This window comes from Anser cygnoides, chromosome 1 (genome assembly GCF_040182565.1).
Source record: "Anser cygnoides isolate HZ-2024a breed goose chromosome 1, Taihu_goose_T2T_genome, whole genome shotgun sequence".
Classification (NCBI taxonomy): domain Eukaryota; kingdom Metazoa; phylum Chordata; class Aves; order Anseriformes; family Anatidae; genus Anser; species Anser cygnoides.
Genome location: NC_089873.1, coordinates 195,146,631 through 195,167,411, shown reverse-complemented (window position 1 = coordinate 195,167,411; position 20,781 = coordinate 195,146,631). Strand labels below are relative to the sequence as shown.

The window sequence follows — 20,781 nt, the reverse complement described above, 5'->3', positions numbered from 1 at the left end:
ATCTTCAGGAAATGTCACGTTTAGTCATTATGGTATGACGTTCAGTCATTAAAAGAATCATTTGGTCAGTAAAATCAACTAATATAATTTTGAGCAATAAAAAAAAAAATCTGAGCTTAAAAAAATAAACAAACCAAGAGCCAACTCTTCAGCTGCTGAAAACTTTATTCATTGTTACTTCATACGCCTGAACTGTGAAGATTTGTACAAAAAAGATCCCCATATGGTTTTACTGATGTGAAAACTGCAGCTTCATGAATTTTAAATCATTTTATTGTAAATATGAAGAGGGGGAGTAAAACTGCAAATGAATCTACTGAAAGCATTTAACCTTTGGGAGATTATGTCATTATCGTTGCAATGAGGATTGCCTAAGACCTCAAAAATTTTTTAGAAATGCAAATTTTATTCAAATCGTTCTGCAGAAATGTGTCCCATTTCAAGGAGAACTTCACTGAGAAGTGAACTTCAGTTCAAACACTTGCTGTTTCATCCAGAAAAAAAAGTAAAATCAGTTCTTACGGGATAGAGGACTGTCTGTCTCCTCCACCTAGTGGGAATGCACCAAAGAGCAGGCTACTGAGAGAAAAAGAAGGGATTATAAAAACACAGGCTCAAACTGCCTGTGTAAGCAAAATTAAAAAATAAAATACTTGTTCTCTGCAGCAACCCCAGCTGCAACAAAGAATGCAGGACTATGAAGAGACAAACATTTGGCTGGAATGTCAGAAGCAAAAGCCTTCAGCAGATAAACGAAGTCCATCCGCACGTGGAAGGTGTGTGCACATAACACGGCTCGCAGCGCTAGATCCCATGAAAAGCAGAGTGGCTTCTGCAAGATGCTATGTGAGGGCACCCGGCACTGAGGAGTGGGAACCATGAAGCCCCCCTACAGCATCTTGCAGATTTAGGTCCCTAATGCAATACAAAGTATATTTGCTCCAGTTAGCAACCTGAGAACATTCTTTGGCTTTTTCCCCCAAGCATTTGCTGTTAAGTTAATTAAGTATTTAAAAATAACAGTCTCTCACTTCCCAGAGACTCCACATAAATATTACTCTGTCTTCTTCATAGGGCCAGATTTTCTGCAAGGGTAAATCAATACAGTTTCACTGATTGAAGATCTGGCCTTAAAAAGTCTATCCGGTGCATTAAAACCAGCGCAGCATGACATGCGCCTTGGCAGTAGAACAGTTCTCCAGATTAATATTTGAAGGAAACTTTGGCAGTAAAATAAAAGCTCTGTGTTGAAACGCTGCCATTTTTTTAATCAGTGCTGACCACCACAGATTCGTCTCTTGTGAACTGCACGGTTACAACCGGCGTTTGGTTGTCGTTCTCCTCAAGCTTCAGCCCAGCGTTGTCCAAGCCGGTGCTGCGTGGCTGCGGCATGGCAGTGGGCTCTGCAGTCTGAGTCGGAGTGGAGCAATACAAGATGAAGCCCACCATGATGATGACGAAGGACAGGATATAAAGACCTGAAAACTAGCAGAGGAAAAAAGCGCGTTAAGTCTTGTCTGATGCAGAAACACGCAAATGCAGCCTTGTTTTAAGAAGGCAAAAGCCACCCTCCCTGTTAAAAATATTTTAATAAGGATTACCACCACACTCTGCATTCAGGTCTGGAAAACAAACATGAGCAGCTCTATTCACTGGTAGATTCAAGCTGCTGTTTTTCTCTGCAACTCTACCTTAAAACTGTTGGGCAAAGAATATATATAGGAATCCTAATAGATAGAACAAATGTGGTGACACCTAAGGACAGTTGTTCACACGTGAATGCTGAAACACTGTTCCCCTCAGAGAGTATTTTATCAACACAGACAAATATTTCACATCCTGGCAAGAGATGGATCTCTCCCTCCTACTGCAAGTCACCAGAGCAGTTGGTTCTCTGCACAACTGTTAACCAACTGCAGGGCCAAATAACTGTTATCACTGGTCCAAAATTGGTTTGTTCCCTACACCCAGCAAGTTCTTGAAGAGATGGAGACCGTGGTGCCTTTTACAGGGTGGGCATCTCTGCTCCCTACTGGAAATGAGCAGTCAGTGGTGTGAGGTGAGGATATGAACTGCTGAGGAACATCAGGCATTTGGATCACTATCAACTTGACTTTTGAAAGCCTAACAATTGCCAAGATCCATCCACCTTGAAAGAAAAATAAACGCTTACTTCATAACATCAAATTCAATAGCACAAAGTGCTCAAGTTATGCACAGCCAAGAACACTTTCTCAGCAAGTTTGGTAAAATCTTCTGTATTGTCTTTGCCAAACCACAGATTAAGGAGTAGGATGACGGACATAGTGCATCTTACATCTTACTGTCACGCCAGTGGAAGCAGTATCTTTACCCAGACTGTGGGGTGACAGTCTGAATTCTCAACACAGCCTGAGAAATTCCAAAATATACCCAAATCTCCTTAGCTTCTTTAGATTTCTTCGAAAAATATGTTCTGGTTCGTCAAGCAGCTGAGCTGGATGAAGTGAATGGAGCTGAAATGGCACTGGACTCTGATCCAAAACCACCTGAGGCATCCACAATTAAGGCACTGCAATTCCTAGCTGGTAGTCACTTGGCCTGGAAACCTTCAGAAGGCACTGTGCAAAAGGAAAAGCAGGCTGAAGCACCCTGGCCTTCCGATACCTGATGCTGAACCCTGAGGCTGCTCAGAATTAACTCATCTCTGAGAGGATTCTGATTTTACTCTGTGCAGCTTATATCCCTTTATTCAATACCAAGCCTGAAGTGTAGTTGAGGTGTTACTGGAGGAGTGCAACTCCATCTAGTGTCTGTATTTGCAGTATACTCTTCCCAGAGGAGTTTATACAACAGAAACGCTTGGAGACCTTCTTTAATATCTCTTGAGGGACTGCAGATATCTGTATATAACGAGCTCATTAGGAACAAGCACAGAAGAGATTAGCAGTGGAGTAAAAGAAAAAAAAAAGAGCTTATCTCTTAAAAAGAGATATGCAAAATTCACATTCCACATTAAATGGATTTAGTTGGGCTGAAAAGTTGACAGTGTCACCAAAACACTGTGCTCAAGTCAAAAACTCAAATTCCTGGGCTCAGTCTCTGCTGTAGCCACTATACTTTTCTGCAGCTTCTGTTTCACGGCAGGCTCAGACACCAGGAGCTCAGAGCTCTCCATGCCTCATTCAAGCCCGCAGCCCAGTCAAGGCTTGAGTGGTTCACTGTGAAATATCATCTGGTAATGGGGAAAATCTTTCTTTATTGAATAGTTTGATTCATTGCATTTTTATTTGCAGATTTCTGTGTCCAGCATGTTTTCTAATCCATGAGGTGCCCTGCCTGGTGCCTTTGCCCCACAGGGGAAAAAAAAACTAACTTGAACTTTCTGCTGTGAAATGTTATGTTAAAGCCCTGCCAAAATCAGCCTCCATCATTGCTTGGTTCCTAAACTATCTCAGACGCTCTGACAACAGAAGATGTGGCATTCTTTTACTCCCTTTTTTGGGTATTTTGTTGTTTCTAACCACAGATGCAATTTCATGTTAACATGTACTTGAAATTCTCTCACACTACATCCCCAGAGTCTTCTCTAATTCATTTTTCCTTTTTGCCACCCCGTAGCTAATAATGGAAAGATCTGTTCCCAGGAAAACCTCTTCCCCAAATAAGCTAAAATTCCTACAGTTTACTATGTCCCTTCCAAAGCTCTTGCTTACTTCTTCCTCTTTTCTATTATGAATATAGATTTATAATGTATAAGGTGCAGTCTAGTCAGAGGTGTCCCCAGGGGTCAGTACTGGGTCCGGTCTTGTTCAACTTCATCATGAGTGGCATGGATGAAGGGTCAGAGTGCACCCTCAGCCAGGTTGCTGATGACACAAAACTGGGAAGAGTGGCTGATAGCCCAGAGGGCCGTGCTGCCATTCAGAGACCGGACAGGCTGGAGGTTTGGGTGAAGAGGAACCTCATGAAGTTCAACAAAGAGAAGGGCCCTTCACCTAGGGAGGAATAACCCCAAGCACCAGTACAGGCTGGGGGCTGACCTACTGGTGAGCAGCTCTGCACAGAGGGGCCTGGGGGTCCTGGTGGGCAGCATGCTGACCGGGAGGCAGCAATGCACCCTTGTGGCCAAGAAGGCCAACGGGATCCTGGGGTGCATTCGGAAGAGTGTTGCCAGTAGGTCAAGGGAGGTGATCCTCCCGCTCTGCTCAGCCCTGGGGAGGCCACACCTCAAGTACTGCATCCAGCCCTGGGCTCCCCAGTACAAGGCGGACATGGACATGTCAAAGAGTCCAGTACAGAGGCACAGAAATGACTAGGGGACTGAAGCATCTCTCATATGTGGAAAGTCTGAGAGAGCTGTGAGGGTGACGGAGCACTGTAACAGGTTGCCTAGAGAGGTTGTGGAGTCTCCTTCTCTGAAGATATTCAAAACCCTCCTGGATGCCATCCTGGCTACGTGCTTTAGGTGACCCTGCTTGAGCAGGGGGTTGGGCTAGATGATCCCCAGAGGTCCCTTCCAACCTCAGCCACTCCGTGACTCTGTGATAATCACTTCTTCAATTAAGCTATCTAGTGCTGAAATACATGTTTGGAAGGGACTTAGAAAGGGTATTTTTAACATGTAAGTACAGTTCATCTCCTACATTCATTTTTAATGGATGCTTTGTCGTTTTTAGCAATTTGGAGCAAATTTTGGAACCCAAGCAAGGACGAAAGATGAGCCAGGAGTCTTCTGAAAATGAAAATCTAGCTGTCATTGCGTCCCACCATTACCAGACCTCTCTACCACAAAATAAATTGGCCTTCATCATCAGAAACAAGTCTAACATAAAAGCTTCTGACTCTCTAGAATGCTGAAGAGAAAGTAACCACGTGGAATAACACAAATTAAGTGTCTCAAGCAAAGTTCACAGGCTTCTCACTGATCCCCTTCAGTCACTGAGCGACTGACTTGACTTCTCCAGTTGCTGTAACGAGCTACATTCTCACAAGTGATTCTGGATGGAAAGCATAAGGTGGGATGAAACGTTTTAGCACTGTCATTTAGCTTGAATAGGCACTACAAAAAGTATTTTAGGGAGCAGTAAAAGTAATTGCCTTTTGGAAAGCATAAGAAACATATTTATCTGCGCTTTTTTAGTTCTTTTATTCACTACTAAGCAGCAGTACTGAGAGAGTTCAAGTCTTCTCCTGAGACGTTTGTAGTACTGAACACATGAAATTTCTAAAAGAAAACTACGATTTCTGTCAATCACACTAAACTGCTACTCTTTCAGGACAGTTAGATTCAAATCCTCCCTTTGGACGCTCAGAGAGATGAACCAAATCTAAAGTACAGTTCCACACAGGGAGTACAGCAAGAACTCCACCATTTACCTCAGGAAATTATTTACCATCTCTCAACTAATGTATTCCACGAAGTGTAAAATTGTTTTAAAAAATCATTAACTGCCTAATGGTGCACCATGAGGTAATTAACTACGAGTCCTGACTGACATCTGTCAATGACAACTCGTACAAGCTGTAGAAATTCACAAGCGCAAACAATTGTTCAGGTGCTCTTCAAGTGCTCTATCTATAATTCTGGAGAAAAACTTACTGTAAGCTATAGTGAGAGAAAGAAGTCACTTACTTTGTAGTAAAACAGGAAAAGTCCAAAGAAAAGGCTGTAGAGGTCCGCAGTCAGAATGCCCAAGTTGACCGAGGTTGCACTCGTAACTTTAATCACTACTGGCATGAAGCTGTACAGCCCAAACATACACAGGGCAAACGCTGCGAACAGTAACGCTGAAAAATAAGATGACAATTGACTCCTAAGGGGTGGAATAAGGAGTTTAAAGAACACTGATACTCTTCAGACGTGTCAAAACTATGTATGTTCATCTTTCAGGATAAGGTCTCCGAAAAGATACGGAAATGTAAATTTAAGAAAAACACAGCAAAAATACTTCTCTTCCAAAACTACCCTGAACTGTAGAAATGACTGTCTATACAAGATTGTTCTTTCCTAGCTAACATGACAGCTGACTGAAGAAATTTAGATCCATATTTCTTAATAATGTACAGTTCTGAGATCTAAATGTGTCACAGATCCCATTTTCCCAGTATTTCATCTAGGAAGGACAAGAGAAAAATATTCTTGCAGTGTTCTAACACCAAACATGTTTGTGATTAAAGGGGGTTGATTTTTGCAATTTATTTTGAAAAATGGTTTCATGCTATACGTAAAATGCAAAATCTGAGCTCAAAGTTCTAATGTTCGACCCTGCACTCCTTATGTCTTTGTTGAACTGCAAAGTTTGCAGAAAATAAATGTGCAACAATATGAATGTTACTTAATAACTAGAGAAAGGAAATGAAAACCCCCAGCATTTCAAGTCTAAATGATCATCATTTTTCCAGTGTTCTGTAAAAATGCACATCATTTTGCCATACACATACCAATTTTCCAGTTCCATTGAATTCTCATTATATCCCTATGTTCCACAATGGCTCTAGAGTTAGAGAAAAGATATAATAAAAAAAAGAAAAAAAAACACAGATTATATTGTATTCAAATAGAGAATTTAATTAACAGAATATACAAGAAACATTTTGATTTGTAATCCCTTAATTTTTGTTTGAAATGTTATTGAATGGCACTAACTCCAACCTCTAACAAGCATGAGGAAAGACTTGAAAATTAAAGTGCCTGAAAGTCAAGAGCACTTTTATTGAATTCTTATGCCTTCTTCCCAGGCCTTTTCATCCTTCAGATTCATTTTTTATGTGAAATATAATTTGAGGAAATTATTAACTCTAATGATGAGAAATGAGGAACATAAAATTCATTAGATAGGCTTAAGTGTATGTGGTCTGTTCCTCTGAGGTGGTTATTTGTAAAAGTATACATGGCTTCATTTGAAACTGAAGTTTAATATGGAAGACCTCCTGCTAATGATTATCTCCTAAAACTATCCACTGAGAAAAGCCATTAAGAAACACATTCCCGCAAGCAGTCCTCAGCGTACTGCATGTCCTCATGAAGGTCAACAAAATCGAAAATAAAGCCAAGTATCACTTGTATTCAACTGTAGGATTTGAGCTTTACAATTGCTGTAATAAGAGCAGTGCAAACCAAAAGGATATAAAATGGATGCTGATCAGCAACAAAAATACAATTCAAATAGAAGGACTCCAAGATAGCCCAAATGCAGAGGCAACAAAGAATTAACAACAACAAAATTTCATTGAAGACAAGCAATCATCTGCAGAATATTCTTAATTAGTTTTAAAATAAATATTAGATCCTTACAGCTGTAGACCGCTGATAATAGTCCCAAACAAGCCCACCATTCCTAGAAACTCCACTCTGCTCAGATTTTTCACAATGTATTCCTCACTCACATTAGATATGGCATACAAAGAAGCACCCAGAAGAACTAAGACATCTCCAATCACCACGTCACTTCCTGTACAGAAATATTAATCCACAATAAGGGTAATGCTGCAAACACTTTTGTTTTAAAAAACTTTCCTTAAATAGACAAGCAAATTTATCTCTAGCATTTCTATTTTCCTTGCGCTTTTCAGGGTAGGGGGGAAGGAAGCATCTGTGTGCAGGCGAGTTGCTGGCTAACTGCTCGCATCCCCCTGCACAGTCCGGAAGGAGCTGAACTTGGCATTTAAATCACATCCTGCCCAAGCTGCTGTGTAGGTCCAGGTCTGCTTCTGCTGACGTTAGGCGCTGTCGGAACTGCAAAGTCCAGGTCAGAGATGCTCTCTGCCTTTTCTCAACACCATCCCACCTTCTGCCATAAGGCAAAAATCCATCTATTGATTTCAGCAGGACCTGGACTGAGCTTCAAGCTTACGACAGATCTTAAGTGGGCGCTGCAGACAGGTGGTATCAGGTGTCACGCTGTGCTATGTGTATACTGGGCAAATGGGACTCCCTGTAATACAATCGGTCATCAAGCAAATGCCGTTATGCATCAGCTGAACAGCGAGGCAATTGCTGTTGTTTAAATCCTTGAATTGATTTAAAATTTCCTTCCCTGAGCCAGCTGGCAATCACTGCAGATATGTCTGGAATATGGGGTAAGCAATAGTAAGGACATGCAGGTCAGTGAGTTGTGCGCAACAGGTCTAAAGTGTAAGGGAAAGAGGGTTTTTCTCCCTTAGGGCCAAGAGGTTTGTAGCACACAGCATCACAGCTAAACCTCAGTTTGTCTTTCTACCTTACCTACAGCTGTGACCCCAACAGGCTTAGCTTTACACTGCCTGATGAAGGCAATGCTACTTTCCTGTCCCTCTGAAATTTGCCTTGCCTCATACCCTCTGGCTCTGGAAATTCTCAATTCTTATTCAAGGTAAGATCACTGGGATTCTGGGCATCCTTCCTCCCAGCTCCTCTTGCTCTCATGCCATAGGACAGCACTTTCCAGGCTGGGGACCTTGGGGACACAGGGACTATTTCTGCTGGGTCTGCCAAAGACAACCAGAGAAGTGAGCCTGTTGGCAGGTAGCTTCTGGTTTGCTATTTGTGCTCAGAGAAAACTGCCCACGAGAGAAGTCCGAAGCATCTTTTATCAGACCATATCACAAGTAAAATGAACAAGCTTTCAAGAAAAAGGCCTTTCATCAGGTTTCATAAAGAGCAGCAAAATTTAAGCTTAACATGAGTGTTTCCTTTTTAAGGTGGAAGAAATAATCCAAAACCACAAGCAAACAAAATTTCTCAGCTCTCTATAAAACCAACGTCTCCTCAGCCACTATCTTCTTGAAGAAGAAATACAAATAGCAGTGTCTTCTCCTTTTCTTAAAATAAAACTACATCCTTTCCCCCTGCATTTGCCTCTCTTTCTCCTTTGCAAGTTGGACAATCATGGAAACCGTGACCCCACTTTTCCCCCACGTGATAAGCAATTCCTTACCTTCACTGTCTTGCCTCCCTGCCAAAATGTCTGCACCCACCATTGTTCCTACACCCAGCAAGCAGACGGCAACTGCGATAAAATGGATCAGTCGGTATCTTGCACGGAGAATGAACCAGGACAAAGCCATCAGCACAGGGATCCCGAAACAATCCAGTAGCTGTGAGCACAGAGAAATGAGTTTCACTAGAAGCCTATCCCAAATCTGGATTTCACTATCCTGAAAGCAAACGTTCAGGATTTTATCTTCCAGCATCACCAGATGTTACTGAAAACCACACAAAAAAAAAAAAAAAACAACAAATGTGGATTCGTTTAAATGCAGGAGGGGTCTGACCAACATTTTAACATGAAAAGTACATTGAGAGCAAAGGGGTCTTGGGGAGGGGGAGAGGAAGCACTGTCCCCTCTCTCACTGACCTAGAAACTCTTCCAGTGATGGATCTCATCAATCTTAGCAGCTTCACAAATTAATGCTAGGACATTGCACTGAAACCACGCTGCTTCCCGTGACACCAATACAAGGAGGTGGTTCACCCACACCAATCTGGGCCTGCTAACGGATACAGCTGATCTGATTTTACAGCAAAGTGAGTAAGGCAAAAATCGGACCCTGCAGTTAGGTTACTTTTTTTTTCTTCAAGTGGATCCTACTGAAAAAGCATTGGTACACGTGCTGGAAGCCATGTGCTAAATTGGTGGAAGGAAAACAGGATGGGAAGAAGAGGTTTTCCAAGCCATCTTCACAATCTTCCAGCTTCTCAAAGTCATGTACAATCCACCAGTGTTTTTTCAGCCCACCTCAGCCAGAAGCAGGTAACTGGAATTTATCCGTGCCATGGCAGCAAAGACACACAAGGCAGCTGGAGTTCAGAAGCACTTCCGATGTGTTTGCAGACGTTGCGCTGAGCAGATTTAACAGCCAAAGTTCAAGGATGTCTGCACTCCATGACAAACACTGACACTGACTTCTCTTTCCTTTCTTCATGACCCCCTCCCTGTGTGTTCCTCAAATCTTTCATATCTTTACCTTGCTGTAAGCCTCACCCACGTTATGGGGAAAAAAATAAAAATCAAAAATTAGCTAACCACTTAACGCAGAAAAATAGGTAGCAGCATAAAACGGACTTAATGTTCTATAATAACCAAATAATACCAAGAACACTGAGCTAATCATAATTGGTTCAATATTTAATTCGACAAAATAGATTTTGTTTCCAAATTTGTCTAGGGAAAAAAGAGGTGGATTTTCTGAGTACCATATAGAAGGGACCAGGCTATTGCAGACCAGATAGTCAGCCTTCCAAAGACTGCTCACAAATTACTCTTAAATGTCAACCCTTAAAACCTGGCCTCCTGAAGTCAATACAAAGTGTTAGGTTCAGGTCTCTAGGACTGTGGCAGAAGCATTACAAATCAAGGTAAGAGCCCCCAGTCCTTCTGTGATGTTCCTGTCCAACTTCTGCCAGCTTCTACCCACCACCACGGTCTTCTATTTCTGTTAGTTCAGCCATCACCCACAAGGATTACAACCTAACTTTCTTAAGTCTGTTTTTACATTTGTAACTACAAATATTAAAGCCTTACCAGCACAGCATTAAGGGGGATGTTACAGATTAAATCCTAATGGTTCTCTCTAATCCTTCCATTTATTTGTCTTTGTTTCTTGGATTGCCTCCAGCTTGTTCAGCTTCGGAAGTCTGTGTAAAAGCACAGGTACTTGCCCAGGCTGTATTATCAGACATTAGAAGCACACAAGTCATAACACATGACACCGTGTATTTCAATACAACTTTGTTCTATCAAAAAAGTATCGTGCTGTGAGTTTCTATCTATTTATCAGCCTTTTTCTCTACCTCACCTTTTGTCTGGGTTCAAAAAAAAAAAACCACCAAAACAACAAAAACTTCTAAGACTTCCTCTGAATTTGGCCGTTTTAACAAGTATCAAGAAGTGTCGATTTATCTGTTTCAGCAACATGTATGATTTAGCTCTCATAACTCTGTTTTTTCACCTCTGGTCTGAAGCACTTCTGTCCTGAATACAGAAATGTATTTGAAAGCACTGAGTCTTAACCAAAGATCTCTGGTGTGAAGTTGTAATCATGGAAATGAAGAAATATTACAAAAATAAAGGAGCAAAATGTTTACCCCCCTCATAGTAGACACCTCTTCTGTTAATAAGTAAGCTTTCGTTTCCCCATTTATTGAGTTGTTACCATGCAGCATTCTAACCTCCAAGCAGTTTTTCAACCCAAACAGAAAGAGCGGAAGAAAAAAACCTTCAGTAAAAAAAAATACTTAATTAGGATGTAAGGAAGTAGTAGATAATGTCCTCTTTCAGTAACACCAGATGGGGAATTGCTGCATCCAGACCAATAACATGCTGTAGAGCTACAGCATCCTGGTTAGTGGACTAGCAGCCAGGACATGCAGGCACCAAATGATGAAGAACACACGCTGGTAATCTGTTGCAGGGGACAATTACCCCCAATTACAGCCAAAAAAAATCTGATTTCCAACTACTGGGTCTTGACTTCCCTTCATCTACTACGTTACTAAGCTCTTTGGTGGAAAATGCTCTCTTCTGTACAGGATCAAGATCAAAGAAGTGCAAAGCAGATGCAACATCGCAATGAATTGTGTCAATGGAACCAATTAAAAGAATGAAGTTTATTTATTCCAGCTTCATGACACTTACGGCAGTACCGCGGTTCTGATTACTATTGCCAGTAGAGTCTCAGCAAACTCTCATCTTCCTCAATCCTAGCCTGTATCTTTACACGGGGCGGGGGGAAGATAACCTGTTGATTTGATTTACAAGTGTTTTGCCTCAAGCCAGGCTTTGGCCACACTGTTTATAAGAAGGTTTTAAAGGTAGGGTGAGTAAATTATTAAAAGGCGTTTTAATACGCGGTTAATCAATTATCACAGATTGCTGGAGGTTGCTGGTTTGTTGTAACTGCCAGCTCCAGACAGCTTTGAGAGCACTAAAGCTCACCGGCTCCCGCTGCTCACTTCCCCACATGCCTTCCAAAGGGCAGCCTCCAGCTGAGCCCCAGGGGCTCACCCCGCAGTTTCTCCTGTTGAGGTTCAGACTCTTGCACAAGCTATTCTGCCTACAAAATTTCCCCACCTGAATTATCAACGGAGAAAATGCTAATCGTGCCTCATAACGTGCTGAAAACACGAAGCCACAGCTGCACTGCTTGCTTTTTGCTGAGAAATATGTGGTCAAACAACAGCACAGTCAGGTCCTGCCTCCAGCCAGGAGCATACCAGCACTGAGGAAGTCTCAGCCACAGCCCTACAAAAGGAGTTGCGGCTGAGACCAAAGTCTTTCTCTGTATTTACAGAGCAGAGAGCTGCCATCCTGATGTTATCTCTGTAAAAATCTCCCAAACCCCTCCTTGCAATGCTAGCTTTTGATAACTAAAGAAAACCTTTTTTCTTTCCCTGTGTTTGCGTGAAAATACATGGAAGTTCCTTGCTGAGCGGAAACTTATCTTTGAAGAAAACCACTGGGCTGAGCTGAAGCTCCAGCCCGCCAGCATTTTCACAGTGATCTCACTGTATTCGGGAAGGTTTCACATACTCCTGCTTTGCTCTTTCACTCCCTGGGCATCCATTTACAGCCGCTACTAAGGCCAGAAGCTCTGAACCACAGATTCTAATGTAACGGCTGAACTGCTTGCTGCTGACAGATAGCCAAAGCCTTGTACTGGAGCAAATCACTGGCTTTTCTTGTCCTGAATCTCGTTTCTGACAGTGCTGAGAACCTGAGAACTCCAGAAAATGTACAAGAAACCTGGCTGCAACTGACAGTTGCAGCAAATTCACAGTTGCTGAACTGGCACTTGAAGCATCAGTCTGGAGATTATCACAAGCAAAAAAGGTTCAGCAAATGCTTGAATCTGGCAATTGAACTCGATGACCCACTGTACCTATTCTTTCTTAATTTCCATGAAAGAAGTCATGGGAACAGCTTTATTACTGCTGAGAATTTGGATCAAAGTCCTGTCTTTTCCAGCAGTAAAGTACATGATCAAACAGTGTCTCAATTATCAGCTTAGCTTAGTCTTGAGACTGAAACATGTCATTCTTTAGACTAATTTCTGAGGCATTATTTGTAAGTAAATTAAAGGCTCAATGAGCCATAACACTTAATTACACAGTGGAAATGTGACAATAATAACCCATAAGGAACATTACTGCTCTTTTAGCAGTGCAAGAAAAAGTTACTGCAGCTCTCTAAAAGGAGCCCAGACCACAGGAGTTTATTGCTTTACAGGTAAATCTTTTAAATATTAACCCTTGTTACTTTGAACACTTACTTTTACTCTGTAAAACTGATACCTAAACACTCTTTTTCACTGAACAGCTAATTCTGTATCACACCTTATGCCTTTATTCAGGTAAACGGGGCCATGATCCAAGCCACAGATCCACCATCGGTAACAGCAGCCATAGGCTGGCACAGCTCCATCGCCCTCTGCTCTTGCTGCCGCGCTGTCCCCTCCTTGTCCCAGCAGAAGCAGCTGATGTCCATGCAGGGTAAGAAAAACTGCACCCTTGGTCCTCCTGCTGTTTCAGGACAGGAGACGTGTCCTGGTGCAGTGATGCAGCACCGAGCACTGGCACTGCAAGGGACATTACTGTTAACTGGCATTTTGGGTGCCCAGCACACTTCCCTCCCATCTCTCGCAGAGAGGGGTCTGAAGTGCCACATCTGAACGCGTTGCTGCACGGTCAGAAACACCAGCTAACTTCCAGTATGTCCTCACATGTGGGATTACATCGCACAAAGCCTCCCACTGCTTCTCGGACTAGGTAGGAGATCCACTTCGCTCCCATCAGCAAGAACCCGAGCTGAGTCAGTGTTATCCAGTCCTAAATCTTTATTCTGTCTCATGAAAATAAAAACAAAACAAAAAACAAAAAAAACACCTGAGTGGCTGTCAGCAAACTCTCAGAAGTGCTTTCTATCAAAATAATTAGAGTTCAACTCAAGAGCTGGCACTGGGTAATACCAGCCAATTTTCCCAGCTTCCTGGAAATGTTATTCATGAGGCAGGATGCTCTTCTTTGTACTGCAGAGAAAATAGATATTGAAAAGCTTTTTCAGGCTTAAATAGCTTCCCTATCTGTCCTGTGAATCTCATTTCAGAAACAAGACCAAAACTGTAATCAAAGCAGCAGTCCAAATAGAGACTGGTCCTTACCTGCACGCTTGTGAGGGTCGTGTATTGGTAGGCTTTCACAATCGTGTAATTGGCTTCGACATCAGCCAGTCCCAAAAACAGGTACTTCCACCACCTCTGCTTCAAAATTTTAAGAAGACTGTCATCGCCTGTTTAGAAGAAAGCAGCAATCAACGTGCTTCCTTGCATGGAAAGGAAGGAAACGTGCTTTTTAGAAGCCTAAGTAATACTGAGGTGTTCAGTTTGGATTGCCCCTGCTTAAGAAAGGTACAACAACAGCAAAATGTGGCCTGGGAAAAAACAATACAAATAGTGAAAAGCACAGAAATCATTCCATGTGAAAAGAAAAAAAAAATTAGGAATGCTTAAAGAGTAAATTAATAATATAGGAACAATATTAAATAGCCTCTGGTTAAAAAAAAAAAAAAAAACCATAAAAAAAAGCCTTTCTCCTAATATAACACAGGACTTAAAACCAAAGAAACAATTTTAAGCAGATATGAAGTGAAATCTAATTAACTGCACATTTAACCTACAAAATTCATTCCCATGTGTTATTATAAGGCAGGAATTTCAGCAGGATCTTTAAAAAAAGAGGACAAATATTGAGTAAGTTCTTTAGTTTCAAAATCTGAAAGGAAAATGTAGAAGAGAAAGAAAAACAAAAGCAGCATAATCTCCCGTCCCATATTTCACATACCAGTCCTAAATGCCAGTATTGTTGTATAAACTAGAAGAAGCAAAACATAGTTGATGAAACTTTGCAACATGGGAGTATTCACTTGGTATTGTTCCGCTAGGTACTGGCTTGTAACAGCAGTCCCACAGATAAACAAGGAGAGCATCTGGCCCAGGAGGACGGTTTTCAGAATATGCCTGTAAATATAAGAGACAACACAGTAAGCTTAGAACCAAATGTTCAAACTGGTTTTGAGGATGTTTGGTTATTGTACAGGGAAAAAGGCGTTTTTTAGATTGGCAATTCTTTTTTCACTGCCTATCAGTGTTCCTCCATTTCAGCAGCAAGCGGTGCTCTGTCTACACAGACCTCATCCAACCTCAGGACAGCCAGTAAAAACAGGTGAGGCCAGCCCGACCCAGCAGTAATGGAAACTGCAAAACATTTGCAAGGATCTGCACGCAGCTCAGCCAGGCAGGCTCAGCCCAACCAGAGGATCTGTTCTCATCGTGAGAGACCTCATGCTCTTCTAGCAGCGATTCTTCGCTTAATATGAAGTGGCCTTGGGCTATTCCAGATGTTCCCAGGTGAATAAAGGCACGCAAAGATCGCTGTGTATCCTGTGGTGGGGCTGGCTTTCCTGCCACTGGAGCTATGCAGTCGTGCCACCCTGGTCCCCGCTTGCCTTCTCACGGATGCTGTCCAGCAAGGTTGGCTCGATGCTGCCCTGCCTGCGTGGGTCTGCACAAGCTCACATTTAATTTGTTTACTCTGAAGACTACCGATGACAATTTAACTGCCTGCACGACTGATTCATTTGTTGCTACAGAGTAATTGAGCAAGGAAAGAGCATCCCCACTAGGATTTTGCACCTATCCTGTGCCCACAGCTCTCCACTGATAATTTCCAAGTCACTCCCGCGTGCCAGACACACCACAGGACGGACACTGGTTGTTTTTCCAACGCGTGTGACTCCAACGCAGTAATTACCAGATGACCCAGCCACGGTGTGCAATCCGTCTGCTAATGGCATCCGTAGGAAGGGTGTGTTCTGGGGTGCTAACGCCAACTCAAACCATGCAATCGATCCCTTCTCTTGGAATGAACACATCATCTTTGCACGGAGTCAAATTCAGCCGCCTGCATTTCATTTTCAGCCCAGCCTGACACCAAGGCCCATCCACCTTTAAAAATGCTGCTAAACACACTGCCGTCTCCAAATCCATTCTGATGAGACAGCAAATCTCTGAAGTCCAGCAGGGCTGCACTTCCAAGAGACACGAGGCCCATGTTTTGCCACAGCTTGCCTTGAACATCCTAGCAACAGTGCACATCCACACTGCAAATATTCATGGATCTTGTGGCAACCTTTCAGATCCTATCCAGCCTGGTGCGAACGCCTCTTTCTGGCCCATGAAAGAACAAACATTCCCGTTTCCAGCATTTGGAAGGCTGAAGTAAGCAAGGGAAACCATGTTTCAGATAGAAATTCATCACGGCTACTTTGTGGCACAGCATTAACTGTGAATACTGCTGTAAAATGCACATAAAGCAGAAGGAGTGGTTGTCGGAAAAAAAAAAAAAAAGCTTTGGAGCTATCCCATTTTTGTCATACTGGCTTTCTTTTCATTCTAGCAAGTACCATCTGGTGAACAAATTAGCAAAGACTGTGCACACATTCCAGCTAATCCTTCAGACCGATGCAGAAATGTCCCTTTACGTACACCCAAAGAATTCAGGCCATCAGGTGCCATTAAGAAGAATTCTTAATTAAGAATTTCAGAGCTGAGACTACCTCTTCTCTCCAGCAGACACGAGCACGGCTCCCGGCTCTCCCTTTGCCAGCCCTGTGAACTCTGGCTCCTCTCGTAGGTGGTAAGAGGAGAGAAGAGCCACTGAAATATCAAGGAAGAACTAAGGTGGTGAACGAGAGTAAGGGAAAATGGGGTTTCAGCAGCACAGGCAACACCACCCCGCAGGCAGCTGGCCTGTTTAATATGGGTTTCTGTGGAGCAGGTTTTTAAACATCCTCCCAAGCTATGCAAGAGGCAGCTTTGCTTCACCTAAACTATCACACTCTCTTTACAGAAGAAGCCTGGACTCTACCTGCACGGTGTTTTCGCCAACTGGGTACTGACCAAGCTCTGGTGAGAGGCTGAGAGAAAATATGCTGTCATTCAAATTTGCTAAGCATTAATCAGCTTCAAAATCAGCTTCATTTCTCAAAATCAAGGATGATCTGGTTGTCTCAGTGGAACTGATCCTCAGCTTTCATAATAACTAAGTTTCTCCAGTTTCAAGTACCTAGGGAATTCTCTCTCTGTATTTTTGCAGGTGGGAAGAGAACCAGGGCCAGAATCTGCAGGACTGTTTGCTTGGTGGTTACTGCACCAGCAAGCATTGCTATTTTGTTAATGTGTGCCCAGGCACTCCTACAGCGCTCGCTTCTGCAGTGCTGGGGGCTTCTGATAAGGCAGGCAGTCAGCCTCACCCTGCCGCCTTTATTTTTGTCCTTTTTAACTCAGGGATTTGTCTTTCCCCTCTCTGAACAGATTCAAAACACTGAGATCAAATGAGGCAAATACAGAGGCTGATCACTGATGGTAGAAGTCCGTCCTCAAAAAACGTCCTGAGAACCCCCTAACGCTGCATTTCTGGCAGCTTTCTCAGCCATGCATACAACACGAGCCTCTTGCATGGATGCCCCACGCCACGACGAGGTGCACACCTGCCGGGAAGCAGCAGCACTTTCTCCTCACTCCATCTATCCAGGTGCCAAAGTGAACTTCTTCCAAGTGGGACGGCCACAAGGTGCCTGCAGCGTGACGTGGCAGCGAGGCAGCGGTTTGACACAGTAAGGTTACTCGTGTTAAATGCATGCTCAAGTGCTTTACTTGAGTTTTAGGAGTTCAGTGCTCACCAAATGCCAGCAACATATAAAAAAACCTTTCCACAAAGTGTTCCTCTGCAAAAATTTGAGAGTAAACTAAATCCTAGGGGTTTCATTTTGCAAGACAATTTCTCATGGGAAAAATGCTTGAGATGTGCTTCCCTTCATTCTAGTATTGACATGACTATCGATTACTGTGATTCTTATTAATAATTCACCTTTTCTTAAAATATATTAACTTTTCCATGCCAGAAATTGGTCCTCTCTTCTTTTTTTGTTTGTTTTTAAATGCATTGGTAAGGACTAAACCACTTGGGACTCTGGTGACACAAGGTAAGTGGTCTGAAATGGCCTTTTAGCTTTATAGCTTATTTTTTTGGTAGTATTTTTGTTTTGTTGTTGTATTTTTTTGAGGAGGGTGTTCTGGTTTTTTTTACTGCTTGGTAATTGGCTACTCAGTAATTACTTCTCCTCTCCCTTTAGACAGTGTATCTTATCTGACTATACCTGTAAGCAGCTCTGAGCCCTTCTCAGATTTGCAGAACATACGATGATTTCCCACAGAGGTCTGTAGGAGGCCAGTGCTGACCAAGCCTATTCAGTGTGCAGCTCTCAACATCATGAGAAAGCCAGAGTGGCTTTCTGTGGCTCCATGTGAAACGCAGAGAAAAATATCCCAGGATACTAAAATACATTCAGAGTCTGTATCTGAGGAAGTCAAAATCTGTTAGGCCCACTGTTAACAGTTTCATTGGCTATTTTAATAAACCCTATAATTTTAATCTGATTTTTTCGCCACTAAAACAAATACTGCTTTCCTTTCAGTAATTAAGATTTATTTATGCCAGCAGTTAAACAGTAACAGGTAACACTTGGCAACACCTTATGTAGACAGCTTACTCACATTTCAGCTTTAACTACTACTGACCCCTTCCTGAACAAGAAAAACAAAAAGGAGACAGACTTTCATTTGAAGAATCTCACACTGCACACGAAAATGCAGGTTCAGACTGAAGCCATATTCCAATATGATGAGTAGATAGTTCAGGAGAGAAAAAGTTTTTCTCCAATTAAACTTTTCAGTATTTCAATGCTCTATTTTGAAATCAAGGTCAATTTAATTCGTAAAAGGTACGGAACTGGAGAGGTAAGGAACTGGAGGAAAAAAAAAATGTTTTGCTTTAAGAACCAGAAAGTATGCTTTCTATGTTTTTTCCCCCATGTATTTTAGCTTAAAAAAAAAAAAAACCCACAACAACAAAACAAACAGTCCAACTCATTTATTACATACAAGTATTAAACCTCCGTATACTCAGGCTTCTAAGAAATCTCAGGTGGCTGAGCCTCCAACCACCTGGAAAAAAAAAAATTCAATTCAGTAACACAGAGAAGACCTTGAAGAAGTCAGAGAGAGCTACTTATTTTCTTTCAAGTACCAACAACAGACTCAGTACAGCCCTTTGGCAACATTTTGGCAAAACTACTAGCACAGGTGAGGTTACTGAGCAGCTCATTCCAGTCCTATCCTGCCTTTTGGGGCATTCCTAGCATGCAGGAGCAACTGGAAGATGAAAAACTTGTAACCAAGAACAGAAAGATGGGTTTTACCCTCTGGAATAGGTCTGTACCTGACCGCACACAGCCCTGTGTCTTTCAGGTGTTCAGCGTGATGCTGGCAGGACAGCCAGCACCTCCTGTTTGTCAGCTGAGGGTACCTGATGCAGGGCTTCACAGAGACTCACCTGGAGCCCTAAAAAGGCTTTTAAACAGAGATCCCCTCCAGATGAAGGCCAGATCTGTGGGCAAGGGGTAGTTCTTGCGGGCTGGGTGCAGGAGGAGGCAGTCTGTGCTCGCTGAAGGCAGCCCTTGGCCAGCACACGAAGGCGTGCGGCACCTGCACGGCCTGGTGGGCTTCTCCCCCCAGATTTTCTGTGCTTTACCAGTGCTGCCAGGGGAGGTGACACACCTTCCTGGGGCTCTGTCCCAAGCTGATTCAAGGGATGAGGGACCTTGGTCTTTGTGGACTCCGCACTCTCAGGTATTTTGTTCTCTCGGGTATTTCGTTCTATTACCTGCCTTCCCCACCCCCCTTTGCCACAACGCCGATAAAAAGAGGCTGAAGAGGAAGACATAACACTAAACGAGACCCACCAAAACCAACCCAACAACCCCAGCGCATCCCGGACCCGCGCCACGCCGCTCCCAGCGCCGGGAGCTGCAGCACATCGCTCCCCCTCGGGCTTCCCTCAGCGGGGCTCCGCTCCCGCTCCCTGCTCCCCGCTCCCCCCCCCCCAGGCTCGCCCCCGAAGACCCGCAGCCTTCCCCCGTTAGCGAGGGGGCCGAGCGGCTCGGCGAGCAGCCCGGCTCCACGTGGAGGCCGGCGGCCGCCGACTCACCATGTGCACAGCTTGGCCCCGAGCAGCGCCAGCAGCCGGCGCCGAGGGGCAGCGGCGGCCTCTTGGGGCGCCTCAGCCCCGGCTTCGGCCTCGGCTCCAGCCCCGGCAGCCTCCATGGCGCGGCGCTGCCCCGCAGCCCCGTGCCCGCCGTGAGGAAAGGAGCTCCGGGGCGCTGCCTGCCGGTCCTGGCCTGGCCTGGCCCAGCCTGCTGGAGGCCGGGCCCAGCTTTGTGCCCGCCGAGGAGCCGCCCCCAGGCGGGGCAGGGCTCGTCGTGAGGCGGGAGGCTTGTGCGGTTTCGTGCCTGCGTAGCGGGAGTGCCCAAGCCCTGCTTTCCTCCTGGTACAACAAAGTTACCCTAAAGACTTGGGTTTGAGTCGTTCCCCGATCTCTGCCACAGCTCCGCCAAGTCTCCAGTTCACGCTGATGAACCCCATCCAGAAAGATTTAACCCTGCCCTCGTCGTCTTCACCCACATCTCTCCCACTCGTAAAACTCATCTGGAGAACTCGGTGGTGTTTTGCATGGAGGTTTTTTTAATGACTCCCACTTCTAATGACACTCCGTCTGCATCGCAGATGATGGAAAAACCAAGAGGCGCCTCCAGGAAGAGCCCCCTCCTGCCCTTGGTGCAAATGTCTGTCCCTGTCCTGGCTATGCCAGCACCCACTCTGCCACAAGATGGCTTGTCTCTGTTCCCCACAGCACGATGGTTTGATCTC

At 43.8% G+C, this 20,781-nt stretch overlaps 1 protein-coding gene across 2 annotated transcripts; it reads right to left on the bottom strand.

Annotated features, from left to right (window-relative positions):
* SLC35F2 (solute carrier family 35 member F2) lies at nucleotides 1–20,402 on the bottom strand. 2 transcript variants are annotated; one of them, XM_066989829.1, is made up of 9 exons: nucleotides 20,063–20,216; nucleotides 18,958–19,020; nucleotides 14,798–14,973; nucleotides 14,119–14,246; nucleotides 8,898–9,057; nucleotides 7,277–7,433; nucleotides 6,424–6,476; nucleotides 5,615–5,769; nucleotides 4–1,485 (listed from the first exon to the last, which is right to left on the bottom strand). In XM_066989829.1, the coding sequence occupies exons 3-9, from the start codon at nucleotides 14,940–14,942 to the stop codon at nucleotides 1,267–1,269; spliced, it is 1,017 nt and encodes a 338-aa protein (XP_066845930.1). In that variant the 5' UTR covers nucleotides 14,943–14,973; nucleotides 18,958–19,020; nucleotides 20,063–20,216; the 3' UTR covers nucleotides 4–1,266. The 2 variants fall into 2 exon arrangements, with proteins under 2 accessions (XP_047934163.2, XP_066845930.1); XM_048078206.2 differs by lacking the exon at nucleotides 18,958–19,020 and having other exon boundaries at nucleotides 1–1,485; nucleotides 20,063–20,402.
* Between the last annotated feature and the right edge of the window lie 379 nt (nucleotides 20,403–20,781).

What these genes read in the sequence shown, in the direction of transcription:
- SLC35F2 (XM_048078206.2), bottom strand. Translation starts at nt 20,178, where the DNA reads ATGGAGGCTGCCGGGGCTGGAGCCGAGGCCGAAGCCGGGGCTGAGGCG. An exon ending in CGACCCTCACAAGCGTGCAG is followed by an intron (nt 9,058 to 14,118) that starts GTAAGGACCAGT and finishes CTGTGCTCACAG; the next exon opens with CTACTGGATTGTTTCGGGAT. An exon ending in ATTATCAGCGGTCTACAGCT is followed by an intron (nt 6,477 to 7,276) that starts GTAAGGATCTAA and finishes CTCTAACTCTAG; the next exon opens with AGCCATTGTGGAACATAGGG.